The sequence below is a fragment of the Engraulis encrasicolus genome, chromosome 12 (genome assembly GCF_034702125.1).
Source record: "Engraulis encrasicolus isolate BLACKSEA-1 chromosome 12, IST_EnEncr_1.0, whole genome shotgun sequence".
In the NCBI taxonomy this organism is placed as follows: domain Eukaryota; kingdom Metazoa; phylum Chordata; class Actinopteri; order Clupeiformes; family Engraulidae; genus Engraulis; species Engraulis encrasicolus.
In genome coordinates, this window is record NC_085868.1 from 30,382,883 (window position 1) to 30,403,874 (window position 20,992).

The following is a 20,992-nucleotide window of genomic DNA, read 5'->3' on the forward strand; positions in this document are numbered from 1 at the left end:
TCCTTGGCATTGTTCAACAACGTTTATGACAAAATCTGGCGCATGTGGGGGGTCGGACATAAAAAAGAACCAAACTTATTTTCCTTAAGCCTTATTGTATGTGGGTAAGACGCAATTCCTGAAAATGTTGGTTTTCAGTCTGCAGGCTTCCAAAACGACTTGTGGATGGCAGGTGAAAGTCATGCCACCTCATAGATTTGCACTGTAGATTGCCAAATCCTTATTTGCAGTCATTTTAAAGTAACTAAAAGTAATGCAAAAGTAATGTAATGCCTTACTTTAAAAAAAAAAGTAATGTTGTAATGCAAGGCATTACTTTTAAATGACAGTAACTTGTAATAAGTAGTGCATTACAGTTTTTGAGTAACTTTCCCAACAGTGCTACCTAGGCTACCAAGCCTACCTCAAAAATACCAAAATGACCACTGAAAATAATATAAACAAACATGCAACAAAATCGCAACAACACAGTAAGAAGCTCCGCAACTTTTATCGCGATTTTCTTGAAATCCTCGTGCACCATCTTTCAATTCACAATTGGTGGGACTGATAATGGCTCCCGTCTCCATTGTGGCAGTAAGTGGTAGGCCTACATGAGAAAAAATATATGAAAATGGTGGAGAGCTCATTTCTTCCTGGAACTTTGCTGCTGACAGGGGCCCTTGGTCGAGTGGGGGCCCTAAGCCATCTCATAGTTCGCTTATGCCTCAGGCCGGCCCTGTTTGTAGGCTATTGTAGGCCTATAAGAGGTTATTTCAATATTGATAGGCTACCAAAAGTCAAGTGACATGACAAACCCAAGCTTTCTTGAAACCTGTTGTTGACTTGACACTCACTTCAGAATTCCTGTTCATTCAGAAGTGTCAAGTGATGGCCTTTTAACTTATCCAAAGCATGACAGTCACAGCATGCTGCCGACTTGAATTTGATGTGGGCGAGTTGTTTGTAATGGGCTAAGAGTATTGCAAAATACCTTTCAGCTAAATTCACACACGTAACGCCCATACGTTCTTGAGGCCAGTGGGCCTAGCTTTATCGACAACACTTTTATCATTCTAGCCGAACTCAGATATCTGTTACTTGTTGCATTATCACTGTACGTTCTAGTGTCCCACTTTTCCTACTCGCCTCATTTCAACCTCTATGGGAACTAGGCAGATAGTGTGCAGCAGAGCTCTCCCCCATCATCCATTCGTATTCTTAAAAGAGACATTCTCATACTCACGAAACTACATTAGACAATACCTGAAAACTTCTGCCTTCTTGCATCACATCATTTATATTAACCTACAAGTCTCTCCGCTCCCGCCCCCACCTCTGTATACTTCAGCTACGCCTTCCTCGTTTTCTCGCAACCAGAAATATTCTAGTATTCTAAACTCTCTCTGTCGCAACTCTGCTGTCATCATTCACTTTTTGCTGACAGAGACCATTTCCCGCGCACCGATCAACAGAACCAGCCCTGGTAGGCTATGGTGGTCATCTATACATTCTACATTCTCTCACGCAACACCGTAGCCTAGGCCCTACAAACTGAAACTTTCGTTTCAGGACACTTTGAGCATTGAAATAGGAATGTTATTTTGAAATGTTATGCGCGTGAGAACACTACCTTTCCTGTATGGCATTGAATTGGTCACAGCACAGGAACTGTTATTTATTTATTTATTTTTTAAGGACAGGGCTGTGCATAGGCCAGTTGGAAGCCTACTTCAGATGGGGGTTTAACAATCTTGTTTGTAATGGACCGCATTCTTCAAAATGACGAATGTGACTGCAGACAAACTGGAGCAGCATCTGTTTCATCTAGAACTGGCAGCTACCTCGCTCGCGTTGATTATCGTGCAGCTCCTTTTGTAGTGCAGGCGGGCGCTGCTGTTTAATAATTTAGACTACATACAATTTGAACCCAACATAGTCCTACATCTCTCAAAACTGATTTCTCCTAACATCTGGGTGGGCGGTCGTGCTGTGAGGACTACCATCCACAACCTCATGATTGTGTCATGACGCCATCTCCCCTGCCATCAGACAACAGAAGGTGACTTGGGGGGGGTTACTCCGGAGGCCGCGAATGAATTGACTTGTGCAAAGCCGTGCTCCAGTGGGCAGCGATAATGTGTTTTTGTAATTTGTGGAAATGATATATCTCTGCCCCTCGACGCTATCCGTTTCGGGCGGATGCGATCGGTTTACAGACTGCGCTTGACTGGCCGTTCTGAATGAACTTGAGTGTGGAACGGGAGCAGGATTGGGAACCAGGGCGCAGCAGTAAGGCAAGGAGATGGGACAAAGCTCCGATAGAAAGGCCACGCATGACGAGGACGGCCGCACTGCAATCATCATTAACACAATGGGTGGTAGCCAAGGATATTTCCATATGATTACGTAATGTTTTTAATAACCATTATATACATCCATCCCATTTATATTTTGGAAATGTCACCCGAGCCAGGGACTGACTGTTGGCAGATGCTGCTTGTATTGTAAGGGTATATGATGACTGTCCAGTTGAGGGAGTTGGCTTGATCATAATAAAACCTTGAGTCCAGAAAGGTGTCACATTTCATTACACACACTCACTAATCAAGATTCATTAGGCTGGATTAAACAACAAATAAAACATGAAGCAAAGAGTTACGCTTTTATTATTTATCACAATCAAGTATTTTACAAATCCGCTCTACATACATTAAGACCGTCTGCTTGAATCATAAATTATTGAATGTTGTTTTTTTTTTTGTGTGTCTTCATGTATTGCAACTGATGTCGCAAGCCCTTGAATAGTTCCCCCCCCCTGCCCCCCCCCTTTCTGCTCTAGATACATCAAACCAAGTGAATTGGGTGGGAGGGACAACAATAGTGGAGATGTTTCTACTGTTCAGCGGTTGCCTCCAGGGCCCATTGGATACTTTGCCGGCTGCCTAGTCATGCTTCTTTCCTGAAGGGGAGAGAGGAGAGACAAGACACATGTCATTAGCTCAATGTGACTCAAATTCAGCTCTTCAGCTCCGTCGTTCATGCACAACAACTCTCTCCTACTTCCACAGTCTTAAGGACCCCGGTATGTATGGAGAGTAATCATTGTACTGTCCTGACACTTCATAGATGAAAGACATTGTGTTGAGCTAGCAGGCTCATCACAATGCGCACAGATTTTTCGGCAACTTCATTTCAGTATAAATACATTTTTTTGTTTAGGGTTTAAAAATATATTTTTTGGGGGCTTTTGATGCCTTTATTTGATAGTGAAAGTGAATAAATGACCTGAAATGAGTTCTTGGAGAGAAAGGGATGTGGTTAGGGTTTGGGAAATGACCCAGGCTGGATTCGAACCTGGGTCACAGGCAACTTGACCATTTATGATACAGTGCTTCAGTGTGTTACATAACAGCACCACCAAATTCTGTTTAGGGTCACAACACAACACAACACAACACAACACAACACCTCATCCTGCCATTATCTCTCAGTAGGCATGGCCACCAAGTTCGACCCTAATTTAAAAAAGTGGGCCCAAAGCCGGAGAGTAGTGTGAGGTCTTGGTCTTGCCCACATACACTCAAATGTTGCAACAGCCGGCAAAGACCCCCCACTGCTCCGAAGCTGGGCCGCCGCTGACAGCTTTGGCCGGGAACAGGACGAAGTCATCTGAAAGGCCCCTCCAAACCCAACAACAAATACAATATAATGAGGAGGACCCAATTCTGCACCCACCCCACCCACACCTCTATCCTGGGCCTGGGACAACTCACCATCTCTGTCCCGCGGCCAGGACCCCCACTAGTTATAAGTGGCTAATTAGGAAGCCCCCCCTCTTGCTGACGCTAATGGACATGGACACCACGCTAATAGACCTGGCCATGAAGGAGGAGAGAGAGAGAGAGACGGGGAGAGAAAAGGACAGAGGAGATGAAAGGAAAGAAGGGATAGAGAGAGAGGGGCAGGAAGAAAGAGAGAAAGAGTTGAGAGAGGTTGTGTGTGAGAGAGAGAGAGAAACAGATTGAAAGAGATAAAAGGAGGAGGGCTAGAAAGCGATAGATAGTGGGCACTCAGCAGAAGTCCACTCTCCTTCCCCCTAATCAGAGGACGCCGTTCTACTGGGACTGCACATATGGCAGCAGTAGCAGAGAAGCAGGCCTGCACTTATTTGGGCACTTCTAATCTGCACCCATCCCTAACACAGAGTACTGTAGATCGCAAATTACCTCCACTGATAGTATAAGATAAGCCATCAGCAAGTTGCCTGTGTGAAAAAGCGCACAGCGTACACCATCAAGGCAATTAATTTATATCTGAGCGAGTAGTGTATGCGTGGGTGCACATAATTTAATGTGCTATAGTGGGGAGTGAGTGTTAATGTGTTTAATAATGTGTGTGTGTGTGTGTGTGTGTGTGTGTGTGTATGCGTTATCAGACCACCTGCCGGTGGACTGGCCGTGTTTCAGAGAGCGATTTTGCCACGGCAGGTGTGACGGTTCATCAGGGATGTTTCAAGGTACTTGGGGGGCCTTGGGCAAAGAGGGATTCGGAGCCCCCTTTTTTCCTCTTGAAAGTATTGGGAGGGGTCCCCCTCAAGATTTTGACGCAGCATCATTGCGCTTTTCAGTCAGTCAATGAATATAGACAGGTTTTGCCTCGCTCATTAAGTTGTCATGGCGGTAATTTGAATACATGTATATACTGTAACTCCTCAATACCAGGGGTGCCCCCTCACAGCTGGGGGGCCCTTGGTAATTGCCTCGTTCGCTTGCCTGGTTAGTTTGGTCGGATAGTTTGGCGGCAGTGTTGGTCACAGGTGCTGTGTCAGTCTGGGCACCATAAACCACTCCATTACATCCACAAGAGGCTGGGCTGGGCTGGGCTGGGCTGGGCAGGAGAGGCGTCTGTGGTGGTGGGGCAGATTTGAATGAGGTGGTCGGGTCTTTTTTGCTAGCTTCTGGGTCAATGCACAGGTGCAAATATGAGGGCTTCTGTACAGACCACAACACGAGCAGATTTTGTTTGTGTTAGTGTGTGTGTGTGTGTGCACGTGTGTGTGTGTGTGTGTGTGTGTTTCCTAAGTAAATGAGGTGTGAGATTGTCTTGCCCTACCTACCTCCTGTTTCTAGTTTGGAAACATTCATTATCTTGCAGGTATGCATTTCATAGACTTTTAGTTCCGTTACTAAGTTAACCAATAGTTAAAGCTTTTCAAATGTGCCTTTTTAAAAACTAGACTACTATATACATGCCATAACCTTGACATTTGGTTGATGTGCGTGACTACATTTGTTGTTGTGCCAATGTGAGTGTTCATTTCCAGTTTACAGTGACTAAAAGCATGTTTGTGCTGCTGATAAGGAATGTATGTTTGTCATCAACACTCCAGTCGATGAGCCAATGTTTATTTAGCTGCCCAGGCAGGGTGTGTGTGTGTGTGTGTGTGTGTGTGTGTGTGTGTGTGTGTGTGTGTGTGTGTGTGTGTGTGTGTCTGTGTGTGTGTGTGTGCTGCTTGAGTGTCTCTCGGCTCCTGCTGTGCAGATGGCTATGCGGGGCCCTTGTGTACCGTTGTGATTGTTTGCACAGATGTTTTCCTGGGGCACACGACCACGCTAGCTGGTGAGCGGGGGAGGGGGAGGGGGAGGGGCCGAGCAAGTGAGTGAGTACCTGCGCAGGTGTGTGTGTACGGGCGTCGGTGTGTGTGCGCGGCGGCTGCTCAGTCCCGGGCGCGGGGCGGCTGGTAATACTGCTGCGTGGGCCGCGAGCGCCTGGGCTGCCCGTCTCCCCCTCGCCGGTACTCCACCGAGTTCTCGAAGTAAATGTCCTCTTCGTCCTAGGATGAAAGTTCAGAAAACACCGGGTCACTGTTTACTGTTCTTGTTTTAAAAAACGTTCTTGGAGTGAACAACGCGTTTCGCCCAGTCAGTGCGTCTTCAGGTTTGCTCGTTGTCCTCTTTGTCCTGTTCGGAGAGCAGCGGACAGCAAGTGTTTAGGTGAGGGGCCACCTGATTACAGGCGCGTTCATTAAAAGATCCATTTTCTGGCCAGCTCCTTGTAAGAAAACGTCCTCTTCGTCTTGTTTGGAAAGTAGCGAAGTACCACAGCCAGCTACCGTCATACACTCATCATCATTCTTAAACTTTTCTGGGTGCCGAGACGATAACCTTTTATTATTGGGAGGGATTAACCTCTCGTTTTTTTATAAAGACCTCTTAGCAGATATAAATTGGAGGAAAATCTGCTGGAGAAACACCACTATGGATACAGATAGTGGCTAATCTTTAAAGGAAAGAATTCATTAGGGGTTGTATTGTGAATTAAATGGAAGGAGGAAACACATCGACGCCCAGGACAAAAACTCGGATACAGTAAGGTGAATGTGGGTGAAAAGGCACCTCACTTACTCGCACACAATTGTATTAAATACTTAAATGACATATCTAGTTTATCACATAATGACCGATAAGACATAAAATAGGATTTAAGTTGAAGTTCAGTCTTAAAAACAAAAAAGGGAAAAATGTTTGAAAAAGTGTCAAATGAAGTCGTATAATATATTTAATTAAAATAATCTTAATTTAACAATAAATGAGAATGGAATGAAGTTGTATTTAAAGAACAAAAGCAAAAAAGTAATGTCCCAAATTACACATTTTTAAAAATACAGCTTATAATATTACTATTATTACTTAATATAATACAAAAAAAAATCGTAAAAAAATAATAATTTGGTTGCAGAGAACGTATTATTTTCGTGGAAGAGAAAGCGGCGTGCTTCCCGACATGTCCAAATAAACTTAGTAACATCTATAAAATATCAACATAAGAACAATGACTGAATTTGAACTGGTTTGGGTGGGGTGCAGATTTGTATTTTTGAGGAGGAGAAAGCAGTGTGCTTACCCACCACGTGTCCAAATAAACTTACCAACATCCTAATAACACATTAACTATCGCCATACATAGATAGCAGTTATCTTTTTGAATGGTTTCGAGTGGAGTCCATATTTTTGTATTCGTGCATGGTGGAGAAAGCTGTGTGTGTGTGCTCAACCACATGTCAAAATAAACCTACTAACATCTCTCAACTATCAACATAAATGTTATAACTGGGAATTTGAATCTTTTTAGATGGAGTACATATTTGTCATTTGTGTGGAGAGGAGAGAGCTGTGTTCGTAACACATTTTCAAATAAACTTACTGACATCTACAATCAATCAACATATATAGACCATAGATAGACAGTAGATCATAACTATGAATTTGAATTGGTTTGGATGGAGTGTATATGTGTATTTGCATGTGGAGGAGACAGCCTTGTGTGCTCACTCAAATGTCCAGCTGCAGAGGATTGATGTTAATATACCATATTCCAACTACTGTTTTATAATAGATATAAAGAATATAGAGTAGAGTAACTTTATGTTTATGTTTAACTTTAATATAATCGATATAAACAATATATAATGTGTTAGAACTAAACTATACTAAGATCATAACTATGAATTTGAAAGGGTTTGTGATTTGTGTTTGAAGGAGAACGCCATGTGGTGCTTACCCACATGTCCAGGTGCACAGGCTTGATGTTGCTGAGGAGCACCTCCTCACAGTTGCCATAGTCACTGAACACCACCACTGCCGTGGAGCCGGAGGGATGCACCGCATCCACGCGCGCCCTGTAAAACTGCACAGCCCAAGCAGAAAATAACACACACATCAGCACTGCTGAGCTGGGCCTATCCACCCCCCCAATCCCATCCCATCCCATCCCAGTCACACCTCACGTTTTCTTTTTTCTTCTCCTTTTTAACCAATATTAAATCGTTTAATAATTAATTTAAAAGCTAATGAAGATTAAATTTAAGTATTACCATCCTGTAATTATTATCATTATCATTCAGGAGTAGAAAAACACTCATCAGCATTGCCAAGTTAGTCCTCTCCCATCCCATCACATTTACACCTCACTTCTTTTTTTTGTTACCAGTGTTAAATGCCAATGAATATTAAATGAAAGTATTAACGTCCCGTAATTATCATTATTATTATTACACAGGAGTACAGGAGAGAATTAATTCTATGCCTCGAATTACCAAACTATTTCATCAGCATGACCGTTTAACTTTTTATAAGTATCTATTAGGGAATGTTAAATCTAGACTACTGCCCCAAAGCTTGATTTCAGGCACTGTGCTGAATTATCAAGTCACATTCTCGGGCATGTGCAAAATTATCTTTCCACTCATTCTTATGTAACCCAAAAAAAAGTTACGACAGGCAGAGCAAGCAGAGATCACTTTTGTAACTATAAGTTTTAAGTAAGTTTCTCTCATTATGCTCGTGGCCAAATGGTTAGGGATTTGGTCTTGGGATCTGGACCTGCAGAGACCCTTAGCAAGACCCCCTCACCCCACACACCCGTAATTCCTTAATGGATTGTAATGTAAGGTGATGTGATATACAAGTCGTTTAATATAATGTAATGTACAAGTCATTTAGGGAAATTCATGAAATGTAATGTAATGCACAAGTAATATTAATGTAATGTAATATTTGTGTAATGTAATGGTACTGTAATGTAATGCATTGTATTGTACCAGTAATGTACAAGTCATGTAATGCAATGTACAGCTAATTCCCAAGTCATGTACAAGTAATGTGATGCTAAGTCTTGCCTTGTTGTCTTCCCAGTAGAGTGCAAGACACTGGTCGCCAGGTCTCCATTGCCCGTGGCTCATCCCGTCTGGCTCCGGCCCTTTCGGGTGCTTTATGGAACCCGTCCTCTTTTTGGGGTTCTGCTGCTGCTGCTGAGAATTGTGGAAGGTGTTCTTCTGTGGTGGTGGTGCTTGCTGCTGCTGCTGCTGCTGCTGCGGATTCTGATACTGTTGTTGTTGTTGTTGTTTTATGGGTCCCGTCCGCCTGTGGTCAGATTCTCCGTTTTGTAGTGCCGTTCCCCCGCCCCCACTCCCACTCCCGCTCCCGCTCCTGCCCTCCACCTGGGACAAGCCAGAATTCCCACTCCCCCCGCCGCCGCCACCGCCGCCTTCAGTACCACGGTCTAAGTGCATAGAGCTGGGCCTCTCAGTCCGATTGCCCTTCCTGCGGTTGCTGGGCTCCGGCCGCCCTCCTCTGGGATCTCCTGCCGGGCCCGGACCTGAGCCCCCCTGTACCCCTGACTCAAAGCCTTTAGGCTCTGGTCCGTTTAGTGGACCTTTCCTCTGGTTCTGAGCATCTGGACCCTGTTGCTGGTTCCGAGGCCCACTACCATGCTCCCCCCGCAAACCGCCGCCAGACTGAGCACCGTCCCTTGAGGAAGAGGAACCCTGATGGTGGTCCCTGCTCTCCTGGTGGAAACTTCCAGAATGTCCATGGCCACCCCCCGACCTTTGACCTGAAGAGGAGGGACCTGAGGGGAAGGAGGAGAAATTGGGGGCGGAGATTGACGTGGGCAAAGAGTTCGACATGCCGTTGCTCCTGCCCCCTTCGCCGCGCCTGTCGTCCTGTCTCCGATCCTGACCCCGGTCCGTCCTGCCACCTCTCTCCGATCTCCCAGCTCCCCTGTCCCACCCTCCACCTCCCCTATCCGGTCCCCCACCACCCCTATCCCACCCTCCACCTCCCTTGTCCCATCCTCCTCCTCCCTTCTCTGGTCCCCCACCACCCCTGTCCCACCCTCCTCCTCCCTTCTCCGGTCCTTCACTGCCCCTCTCCCATCCTCCTCCTCCCTTCTCTGGTCCCCCACCACCCCTGTCCCACCCTCCTCCCCCCTTCTCTGGTCCTCCACCACCCCTGTCCCATCCTCCACCTCCCCTATCGAGTCCCCCACCACCCCCTCGCCCCTTCTGGGACTGCGAGGGTCCGGAGGAACCAGAAAATGGGTCCACGCCAGGTTTGGGGAAGTCGACGTCCCGCTGGAACCTTGGGGGTCGGTCACTTCGCTGCTGGCCCCTTCCTCCTCCTCCTCCACCCTCGTTGCGTGGGGCGTTCCTGTAGTGGGAGGGTCCAGAGTCCCTGTGGTAGCTGTCGGAGGCGGAGGGGAAGCTCATCCGGTGGGGGTGATCCTGCTGATGGTGCCTCTCCGTTGTCTGGCTTTGGTTCTTTGAATCTGTGGCAGTAGACAACAAGTAGAAAGTAGCATACAGTAAGTATAGCATAAGTAGCATAGAAATAGCATAGAAAGGCCCTGCCGTGGCCTAACGGTAGGGCACTGGGTTACTACGCTGGCGACCCGGGTCGGGTCCGGCCCGGGTCATTTGCCAATCCTTCCCAGTCTCTCTCTCCCCACTCATTTCCCGTCTCTCCTCCACTATCCTGTCAGAAATAAAGATCAAAAGCCCTGAAAAAATAGAAATAGAAAGTAGCATAAGTATAGCACAGAGTAGCATACAACTGAAGTAGAAAGTAAAGAAGCATATTATTTATTACTACTGAAGTTTAAAAGTTACAGATCACAGGTCAATACACGCACACAAAACAGCAGCCCTGGGAGGCTATTTTGACATCTTGATAGAAGTCTGTTAATGCTCCCAGTTGTTTTATTTCCACGACGTTTCGGACTTTCGTCCTTTTTCAAGTGCAACAACGAACAGGTGTACAGGGTGTGGTTTTCACTTCATGTTTCCTCATGACTACCTTCTTTACTGAACAAGTGTATGATGTCATCATTTTAATAGGTTAACTATTGTGTAATGTGTTTATGGTGTAGTCAGATTACAATGATCAGATCATGTGGCTGAATATGTTTTTTTGAAAACTGACTCATGAAGATATTGAGTGTATATATTGTAAATAAGTTAACAGTTATTTGGGAAAGGTGCCCACTGTGTATATAGGCCCTACCCTTCACTTTTTATATGAGACACACCCCCCCCCCCCCCCCCACCCCCACCCCTCACAGGTATTTAAACCACACCCAGTACACCTGTTCATTGTTGCACTTGAAAAAGGACGAAGGTCCGAAACGTCGTGCAAATAAAACAACTGGGAGCATTAACAGTGTTGCGGACTTCTATCATTTACTTCAGTTACTTTATTTTGTCCAGCACCTGTGCCACTGATGTGCGCGCATTCTCTACCTTCTTATTTTGACATCTTGCAAAGAAATTCAGGCCGAAACTCTCCATTAAAGGGACACTGTGTGAGACTTTTAGTTGTTTATTTCCAGAATTCATGTCTGCCCATGTGTTACCCATGTTACCTTTTTCATGAATACTTACCACCACCATCAAATTCTAAGTATTCATTATGACTGGAAAAATTGCACTTTTCATACAAGAAAAGGGGGATCTTCTCCATGGTCCGCCATTTTGAATTTCCAAAAATAGCCATTTTTAGCTGCAAAAATGACTGTACTTGGACCATACCAGAAAATATTTGTTTATTACTTAGTAAACTTTCATGCAAAGATCAAATTTGGCAATGGGCAGCCCAGTTTCAATGAGCAGAATAGTTGCAGTACCTTTTTTGACCATTTCCTGCACAGTGTACCTTTAAGTCAAGTGTAATGGATGCAATAATTGTGCAGCTTCTATCAGTGCATTTGATTTGTTTTTATCATAATAAAAAAGCGTCATCATTGGGAGGATTATTAAAAAATAAAACAAGGCTGGATGACGTTAAGATCAGGATGATGCCATCATGATATTTGGTCATTTATAGTCATTTATACTGACTATTTAGGAAAATCTGAGAAAAATATCATTTGAATCATAATTTATGATGCGGTGCAAACACATGCTTAAATTCAGATCAAAAGTGGTAGAATGGTTCAGGCATAACACAATCAAAGAATCAAAATGTCTAGATAACATCCAGTGCAGTGTATGATGGTATACTTCTACTGGCTCGCACTGCATGAATGCAAGATGTTGCATTACTGTTACTGCCACACCAGTGGCCTCAAATCCCCTGCTTGCCGTAATCATGAGCGTGGTAATAATCTGCTCATTTCCTAGGCTAGGGCTTGTCACCACAATGTGCTGAGAGAGCATTTTGAAGATGAGGCAGCCTTTTTAGGAGGAGCCCTGCTTTCTAGGCCAGTTTCTTCAGGAATCCTTTGACCACAACAGAGGCAAAACCTCCACAGCTTTATTGTCACTGCACATCAGAGATGTCAAAAAGACGGTTCTGAAAGCAAAAACCCTGCCATGGTTTCCTTCCGACACAAGTGACATCACTGCATAACTGGGCTACCTATCCAGAACACTCATTACCATCATCTCATTCAGAGCTGGTTGGATCAGGGGTGTGTTTCTCGAAAGGGTAGTCGTTAGCGGTTAGCAACTTGAGTAGTTGTCAATGGGGAATTGCATCGCAAACAACAAAGTAGCTAACGTAGTTAGCAACTATGGTTTCGAGAAATGCACCCCAGATTTGTGGCAGGGTCTTTTTGAAACTTTCTGAAGCTGTAATGAACACCTCTGCTTCCAGTGGTGCGGCTCTTCACATTGTCTGGCTGTTCTTGGGCTGCGTTTATATGGTGAAGATGATCAAAATAGAACACACAAAAGCGGGGTCTCATCTTCAATTTTTCGATGCCTTTTATACAAAGGGGATTGCAAGTAGAAACGTCAAAATATTTTACCTGAAGTGTCTTTCATTTACACGGCAACCTTGCCATGGGGGCCTGAAGACGTAAAAATCGTAAAAAGACGTAAAATTGTGATGTGAAAGAAGGTGTATGGGACGTGAACACATTTAGGCTATTTTGCCGTTTAGACGGAAACGCAACCCGGGTCGTCTACAAAACTCACCACTCTGGAAGGGGATCCAGATTTGTGTGTCTTCAAGCCCCAATGGCGAAGTCGCCTTGGAAAAGAAAGGCACTTCTGAATCTGATTTGAAAAAAAAAAGTAGTTTTCCCCTCAAAATTGTCCTTATATAAACTGCCATTTAGTTGATTATAAAGCAATATCCCATTGGCATCCTACTAAGTTGCTGAGTGGTTAGTAACAACACTTTTGACAGAGGGTGCAGAGTTGAGTCACTTCTTCTAGACTGGTATAGGGGCCATCTTCTGTGGCCTTAGCACAGCAAGCCGCTGCAGTTTTTAACCCATTTTAGCCTAAGCCCTTTTTTGGAAAAGGGTGCCCTCTGCCTATTAAATGCTAAATATCTCAGCCTCCGAAGCACATAAAACATGAAATAAGTTGCATTCAAAAGCTAGGACCCTCATTTTGCATTAGAATGTGTTCATTCAGCCCTAACATACCCACATTTAAAATAAAAACCCTAAAATCTCAAGAGCCTGAATGCAGTGTATATGTGTCTCCAGGCTAAAATGGGTTAAAGAATCTCTTGACCACTCCAGAGGCAAGATCACAGCGTCATATGTCACTTAAATGTGATAGAATGACAGCATCGCACTACATTGTGACCTCCAGACAGATCCCTACCAGCCTCTCGTGACCCTGATCCATGCACTCAATTCTGTTTCCCCGCACCAAAATCTCATCCGTTTAGCAGTCGCACCCAATTGTGTTTGTTCCCTGCAGACTTGCCTGTTGAGAGCGAAGCAATCAACATGGCCACTGGGGTTCGGTTAGGAAGTAAATAAGGTCTTTTCGTCCTTGCAAATACTTTAGAATTACTGCTCAGGAGGAGGAGAAGGAGGAAGGAGGAGGATTTGGTGGTCACGGTAGCTCCATTCGCACACATTAAAAACTATGCTGTTCCTCTTGTATTGACTTTCCCCCCTCCATCCACACAGCAATATGTCAGTCTCCCCACCACCATCAGCATAACCTTATGCTGGAGATTTAGGGAAAAGCCTTCTAATAGAAATGTGTGTGTGTGTATGTGTGTGTGTGTGTGTGTGTGTGTGTGTGTGTGTGTGTGTGTGTGTGTGTGTGTGTGTGTGTGTGTGTGTTTGTGTGTGTGTGTGTGTTTGTCCCTCAGCTTAAACTCAGCAATTTCTTCGCTGGAGAGGCCATCTGTCTGAATAGTGAGCTTGCTAGCACTCCCCATACCCTCCCCTCATCTGAGTGAGTGGTGTGGCGTGGGATGGGAGAGGAGAAGATGCACAAAGACAGATGTTATTTTATTTATTTATTTAGACTAGTAGAGATCACATCTAATTTCCAAGACCAATCTTTTCTGCGGCTGTTTGCTTGCGAGCCGGGGGAGAGTGTTTTGATGTTTCATCAGTAATTGCTCACCTTCTCCCCCTCTCACTTTCACACACATGCACGCATGCACACACTTATACACACACAAACACCTAGAGGATGCAAATCTACACAACCAAACACCCACACATACATACCCCTTGATATGCGGCTACACGTACGCACAAACATAAACGTCGGCCCTGTACTTCTTTAACAATCAAGCATTCTCCCCGGCCAAGCAAACTCTTAATTGAATCTCCTCAACATTCGAGTTAATTTCTTGACTGCTCATTAATGCCACCCAGACGTAATGAGTCAAGTTGCTGCTGCTGCTGTTGTTGATATTGTTGTCAGGGGAGCAGACAGGGTGCTACAAAGGAGTCAGTTGTCCAGGGCTCAGAGACAGAGAGAGGGCCCAGAACTGGGTCCTCATTATATTGTACGCATTAGGTGGGGGGCCTTTTCAGATGACTTTGTCCCGGGCCAGGCAAAAGCTGTCAGCTGGCCCCGGTTATTGTTGCTGCTGTTGTGGCTTTGTGGCCGCCAACCTGCAATTACATTGTTTTTGATGTGGCCCCGGTCGAGCCGCTCTCCTGGTCACCACCGCCACCATGTTTCCATTACTTTACAAGTTCCGCTTTGTTAACTCCTGAGAAATGAGAATCAATGAGGGAACGGCGTTGTAGAACAGCTGCCTTCTCGCCGAGCTCTGTCAAGAGCAAATGCGAGTCGATTAGGGGGATTTTTACGGCAAAGGTGTGAGACGAAGTTGGCAGATCGGGTCGATGGGGTGTTCTGGCTTTTTAGATTCAACCTACTCCGCTGTCAAACTTAATAGCCGTCTGTAATAATGATGGAGTATGATGCTTCCTGACAGGTTCAGCCTCTACTATATAATGGTGGAATCGTTAGTTGAACTCATCAGGACACACTGACTCCAACAATATAGCATTCAGAGGGCTTGGAGTGAGGTAAATACTGTACAGTAGAGTAAGTAGGAAATGTTTTTACAATGTTATTGAGAGGTTTTATTGGTTGCACCTCATCTTGAGAAGGGGTGGTTGATCCAACCAGCTTTGAATCAGCTGATAACGAGCACTCAAGATAGGTTGTTAGGCCAGCCAGAACAGTGAACACCTGCATTGCAACATGAACCAACCTACTGGTTTCCTAAAACTGAAATTTTTAGTTGGTTTGAGATTATGTGCAAGAATGGGCACCAGCACAGTTGTCTGTCGGCCTGAATATTCCATCAGTGAAGTAAGGAAACTTGAGCAGGGTTTTTTACTTTCTGAACTCGAAATTACTTTTTGAACCCAAAATTACTTTCTGACACTACGCCCCCGATTGGCTACATTTTCAAGACTCACCGTCGATGGAGAAGGCTCCCATCTTTGACTCCAGGAAGTCGAATAGCGTGCTGGGCCCAGACGGCCTTCCTCCACCCTCCTCATCCTCGTCTGTCCTGGACCTGCCCCGTCCACGGCCTCTCCCTGAAAGAGTAAAAGGAGAAAATGAGGTCTTCATGCAGGATGGTTGTTTTGATGCTTCTAGTAATTTGTTTCCAATGAGCATCAAATGAAAACCATTTCCACAATCGTGTTGGCAATTACTAGGAAGCAAACAGCAGATGGGTGAGGGCTTAATGTCAGAACATACTATAGTAGCAATTTTCATAGCTGTGATATTAATGATGAGCAGCATGACATGGTTAATGACTCACTTAACCTTCAAATAAACAAACAAAAAGAATCAAACCAAGAAACCAACCAAATAAAATCAAAGTAATCTCACAAGTTCACGTGCCCTAAACAATGCACGTTTACACGGCAGGACTCAACAACCAAGAGACTGAGAATTCCTTGAGGACACTTGCACCTGTAGATGTAGTCTTGTTCGGTCTTGTGATGTGATGCATGTTTGCATATGATGAACGAAAACATATAAAACGTAATAAAAGTACACTGCAGTACTTAGTCTTTGTAAATGGAACAGGAGTTGGCTAGGTGGAAATGTTCTACAGGGGGACCCCTTGCCAGGAGACTAAAATAATAGACTTTAGAAAACTATATTAGACTTTCAGTTTCAAATGTCAACACATATGTTGAATCAGGCATCACACTAGTTCATATTCCAAAACAGCAAGGGGTACCTCTATTGTCTAAGTCAGTGGTTCCCAACCTATGGGTCGGGACCCCCCTTATGGGTCGCCAAAGATCCACAGGGGGTCGCGGAGCCCTCTTGATTTTAAGGGGTTTCGTTTTAAATATATATAGCCCATGTTGAATAAAAGACAAAGCATTAAACTAATAAATGCATAGACGCAACAAATTGTAAGTGCTACATTAAACATTTATTCTATATTTGACCAAAGACGAATTGAGGAGTAAAATAACTAAAATAAGTTTTCGCAGGAAACGGAGGGCATCTTGTGACTCCGTCTCGTGCGAGCGCTCGCGTGGTTGGGTCACCAAAGCATACAATAGTAAAAACATGGGTCCCTTAAGAAAAAGGTTGGGAACCACTGGTCTAAGTGACACTCTGGGATTTTTGACGTTAAGCAATGAGCCACAAGCGGCTGTGGGTTGTGCTCGATTTACCACGGGCAAGGGGAGTGGGGCACGACGCGAAGCGGAGTGCCATAAACGTCCCCTTACCCGTGGTAAATAGAGCAAAACCCACGGTCTCATAGAATCTCCAGTTGGAGGGTGTGGGTTTACGCCCGACTTACCAGAGCTATCAGCCAATCAGAATCGAGAACCGGACTGCACAGTGTTACATGTTGCTTTATAGGGCAGTGTAATTCTAACATTTTTTTTTGTGGTCTTTTACGACTTCACCCGACAGGACAGTTTGAGAGGTGGAGGGGTCGGCAAACAATCCGGGTTGAGCATCGAACCCGGAATGGCCGCACGGCACACGAGTACCCCACCGGTTGGCCACGGCAGGGCCTAGAGCAGTGTAATTCCAAAGGATTGCCCTATAGTTCTACTGCTTGAGCCTGTGCGAGTGGAGCAGAGGGGTCCAGTACCTCTAGGTGGGGGTCGGCTGTGGTCCACGGGGGGTCCCCTTGGCGGTGCTGCGGTGCCGGTCAGCAGGGAGTTCAGGGCCACCTCCAGGTTGTTGTTGTTGTCCAGCAGGGCCTGGCGAGCAGCCTCCTTATTAAAGCCCATCTCCATGATGTCCCTCAGGGCACGCTCATCCACCTGGCACACACACAAGCGCACACACGCGCACACACACACACATACATTAACATAAGCACACGCACACACACACCATGTGAAATTTACAAACCACTTTCATGTTTTACCAGTATTTGACTGCCAAGACAGCCAGACATTCACACTTTTGTGTGTGTGTGTGTGTGTGTGTGTGTGTGTGTGTGTGTGTGTGTGTGTGTGTGTGTGTGTGTGTGTGTGTGTGTGTGTGCGCGTGTGCGTGTGCGAGAGAGAACGTAGGAGTCATGCCTGGGAATCAGCATGTAAAAGCCAATCCAGGAGGTTAGTGGAAGGGGCATCATGTCAACTTGGATTTAGGAGTGGACGGATGGTGGGATTAAGTTGAGGGCAACAACACAACTCAGTACAAGTGTTTTCAGAGTGAGTCAATGGCATGTGTACATGCGTGTGTGGGCGTGTGTGGGCGTGTGTGTGTGTGTGTGTGTGTGTGTGTGTGTGTGTGTGTGTGTGTGTGTGTGTGTGTGTGTGTGTGTGTGTGTGTGAACATGAGAGGGCATGTGTGCGTCGTATTATGACGGGAGTTGACATAAATTTCACAGCCACAGATAAATGCTTACACAGCTTTGCCGGTATTCCTGGAGCTCTTACTCTCCGAATCCCACCATTCAACAACTTAACCCCAAGACCTTTAAACTGAAAACTCCAGGCTCCAGTACTTATGACGACTGGGGGGCTAGAGTGGGCTTTTCACATCCCTAAGAAGTATTTCACTTGTGGGGATCGGAATGTTCTGCACGTTTAAGCACCAGTTCACGGTAACGCCTGCCTGGACCCATAAGCGGAGTTTGACTTTTGCATCAGGCATTAAAATATTATAGGATTCATATTTACAGTGCCCTCCATAATTATTGGCACCCCTGGTTGAGATGTGTTAAAAGCCTTAAAATAAATTCAGTGTTTATTGCAGAAGCATACTGTCACACTGAAAATGTTAGGAAAATGTAGCCTTCCACTCAAATGAATTGTAGGAAAATAAAAAAAATCCCTGACTAAAAAATAATTATTTTTCATTAAATCACCTGTTCCACAATTATTGGCACCCTTAACAATTCCCAGGAAATAAATATAATTGAAGCATTTCTGTCATTTCTACAGTAGTTTACAAAGTTTACCAGAGTATGTAGGAACATTTAATTAGTAATTCATCACTTCCTGTTTCCCTGGGGTATAAATATGATGTGACACCGAGGCCATTTCTCTTATCCGCTCTTAAACATGGGAAAGACAAAGGAACACAGCATACAAGTGAGGCAGATGTGCGCCGACCTTCACAGGTCAGGCAGAGGCTACAAGAAGATTGCCACTCAACTGCAGCTGCCCATATCCACTGTGAGAGGAATAATTAAGAAGTTCAAAACAACTGGAACAGTGGTAAACAAGCCTGGACGAGGACCCAAGTTTATTTTGCCACCACGCACAGTGAGGAGGATGGTAAGAGAAATCAAAAGATCTCCAAGGCTCACTGTTACAGAATTACAACAAATGGTAGCATCCTGGGGTCACAAAGTCTCCAAATCAACCATCAGGCGCTGTCTACACGCCAACAAGCTGTTTGGGAGGCATGCACGGAGAAAACCTTTCCTCACCCACAATCATAAACACAAACGTCTGGAGTTCGCCAAGCGGTATTGGGGCTTCAACTGGGATCGTGTGCTTTGGTCAGATGAGACCAAGATTGAGCTTTTTGGCAACAAACACTCTAAGTGGGTCTGGCGTGCCACGAAAGATGCGCATGCTGAAAAGCACCTCATACCCACTGTGAAGTATGGGGGTGGGTCAGTGATGCTGTGGGGCTGTTTTGCTTCCAAAGGCCCTGGGAAGCTTGTTAGGGTGCATGGCATCATGAATGCTTTGAAATACCAGGACATTTTAAATCAAAATCTGTTGCCCTCTGCCCGAAAGCTGAAGATGGGCCGTCACTGGGTCTTTCAGCAAGACAATGACCCTAAACATATGGCCAAATCTACACAGAAATGGTTCTCCAGACACAAAATCAAGCTCCTCCCATGGCCATCTCAGTCCCCAGACCTCAACCCCATTGAGAACCTGTGGGGCGAGCTGAAGAGGAGAGTACAGAGGAGAGGACCCAGGTCTCTGGATGATTTAGAGAGATTCTGCAAAGAGGAATGGCTGAAGATCCCTCTTTCTGTCTTTTCCCATCTTGTGAAACATTATAGGAGAAGATTAGGTGCTGTTTTGTTGGCAAAAGGGGGTTGTACAAATTATTAACAACAGGGGTGCTAATAATTGTGACACACATTATTTGATGTCAAATAATTATTTCTTTATGTGGGATTTTTTCCCCACTGAATAAATGCACTTGTATTGAAGGTTGGATTTTTCTCTTTTTTTCCATTAAGGTCCCATATTATTTAGAAAAAAATAATAATAATTGGAAGCTAAAAAACACATCTCAACCAGGGGTGCCAATAATAATGGAGGGCACTGTATTTTAAACCCAACTGTTATTTGATCAAAACATTAAAATAAAAGTACGTTTACATTTTTGAACATTTATATTTTAAGTAACATTTCCTTGACTTGATGTCACTACATGATGTCATCAGCAATGCCCCCCAGATATAACCCAGTACGCAATCCTGCGTCCCCCCCATGAGCATGCAATCCCATTTATGGACGGGTGCCTTAGTGCCTTGGCTGCGCCACAGCACCCCTTGAAAGGGGAGAGTCTAAGACATGGGCGAGAGAGTGAGGATAAGATCACCGGCTCACTGTACATCCCTTCTAGCTCAGTGTCGGCAGTGGGCCCTCGCTCCAGCTCCTCTCTCCTCCACTGCTAGTTGTGCCAACATTATTTCTTGTGGTTGTAGTGACATAATGACCCATCACAGTAGGCCGATAAGATCTATCTCTACCGTTGGCCAAATTTACATTGTATACGGTATATACCGTCTACATCACCCAGCCCTACTCACCAGATCCCGGTACATCCCCTCTGGCTTAGTGTTAGTGTCAGTGGGGGGGCCTCTCTCCCGCTCCTCTCTCCTCCGCTGGTAGGTGTCCCTGTTCCGATACGTGGAGCTGGGCTGGGTCAGGTTGGTGCCCGCGTTACCCCCTCCGCCAAACGTGCGGGTCTGTGGAATGAAGACACAAGGCAAAGAGTTGAGTTTGTTTGTTTACTTAATTTTTGGCAATGAACGCCCAAACCTTTGAAAATCCCGCTCTGCTTTTGCAGTATTGTTCCTTTGTATGAACATAACTTCATAGTTAAGTCTTGGTGAAGTGTCATTTTAGACTATTTTGATCAAAACTAGTTCCTTTAGCAAGGTTTTAGCCCCTATGCACCAATACTTCTAACACCCATGTAGCCATCCACAAGACATTTTTGATGTCATTTTGCAAAGTTTTAATTTTCAAGGGGCATTTGATGCACCCTACTGTGGCTATGTATGTCATGGCCAAAACAGGTACATATTCACATAATTCTAAAACCAACAATAAAAAAATAAATAAAAGAATGAATGAAAGACTTCAATACATGTCAAAACAGCAATACATGCCAAAAATGTCAAAACCTTTAAAAGGGGGAAAGAGTTCCGGGGGAAAGAAGAGTTTAGAGTTGTTTTAGAATGTTTAGGCCAATTGCAATTTCAACACTGAGGTAAAAAGGTAAAAGGCCTGTGTTTATAAAGCACTT

General features: G+C 44.9%; 1 protein-coding gene across 1 annotated transcript in view; it reads right to left on the reverse strand.

The window, feature by feature from the left end:
- Window positions 1–2,625: 2,625 nt before the first annotated feature.
- The window catches only part of tdrd3 (tudor domain containing 3), a 32,732-nt gene continuing 14,365 nt past the window's right edge, over window positions 2,626–20,992 (reverse strand). Inside the window, exons 8-15 of the mRNA XM_063211881.1 lie at window positions 20,271–20,429; window positions 17,124–17,298; window positions 15,463–15,585; window positions 9,741–10,089; window positions 8,660–9,563; window positions 7,543–7,668; window positions 5,650–5,815; window positions 2,626–2,941 (exon numbers count right to left, since the gene is read on the reverse strand). Of these exons, the coding sequence (XP_063067951.1) occupies window positions 5,699–5,815; window positions 7,543–7,668; window positions 8,660–9,563; window positions 9,741–10,089; window positions 15,463–15,585; window positions 17,124–17,298; window positions 20,271–20,429 (1,953 nt within the window). The 3' untranslated portion in view covers window positions 2,626–2,941; window positions 5,650–5,698. The remainder of the gene's footprint in view (window positions 2,942–5,649; window positions 5,816–7,542; window positions 7,669–8,659; window positions 9,564–9,740; window positions 10,090–15,462; window positions 15,586–17,123; window positions 17,299–20,270; window positions 20,430–20,992) is intronic.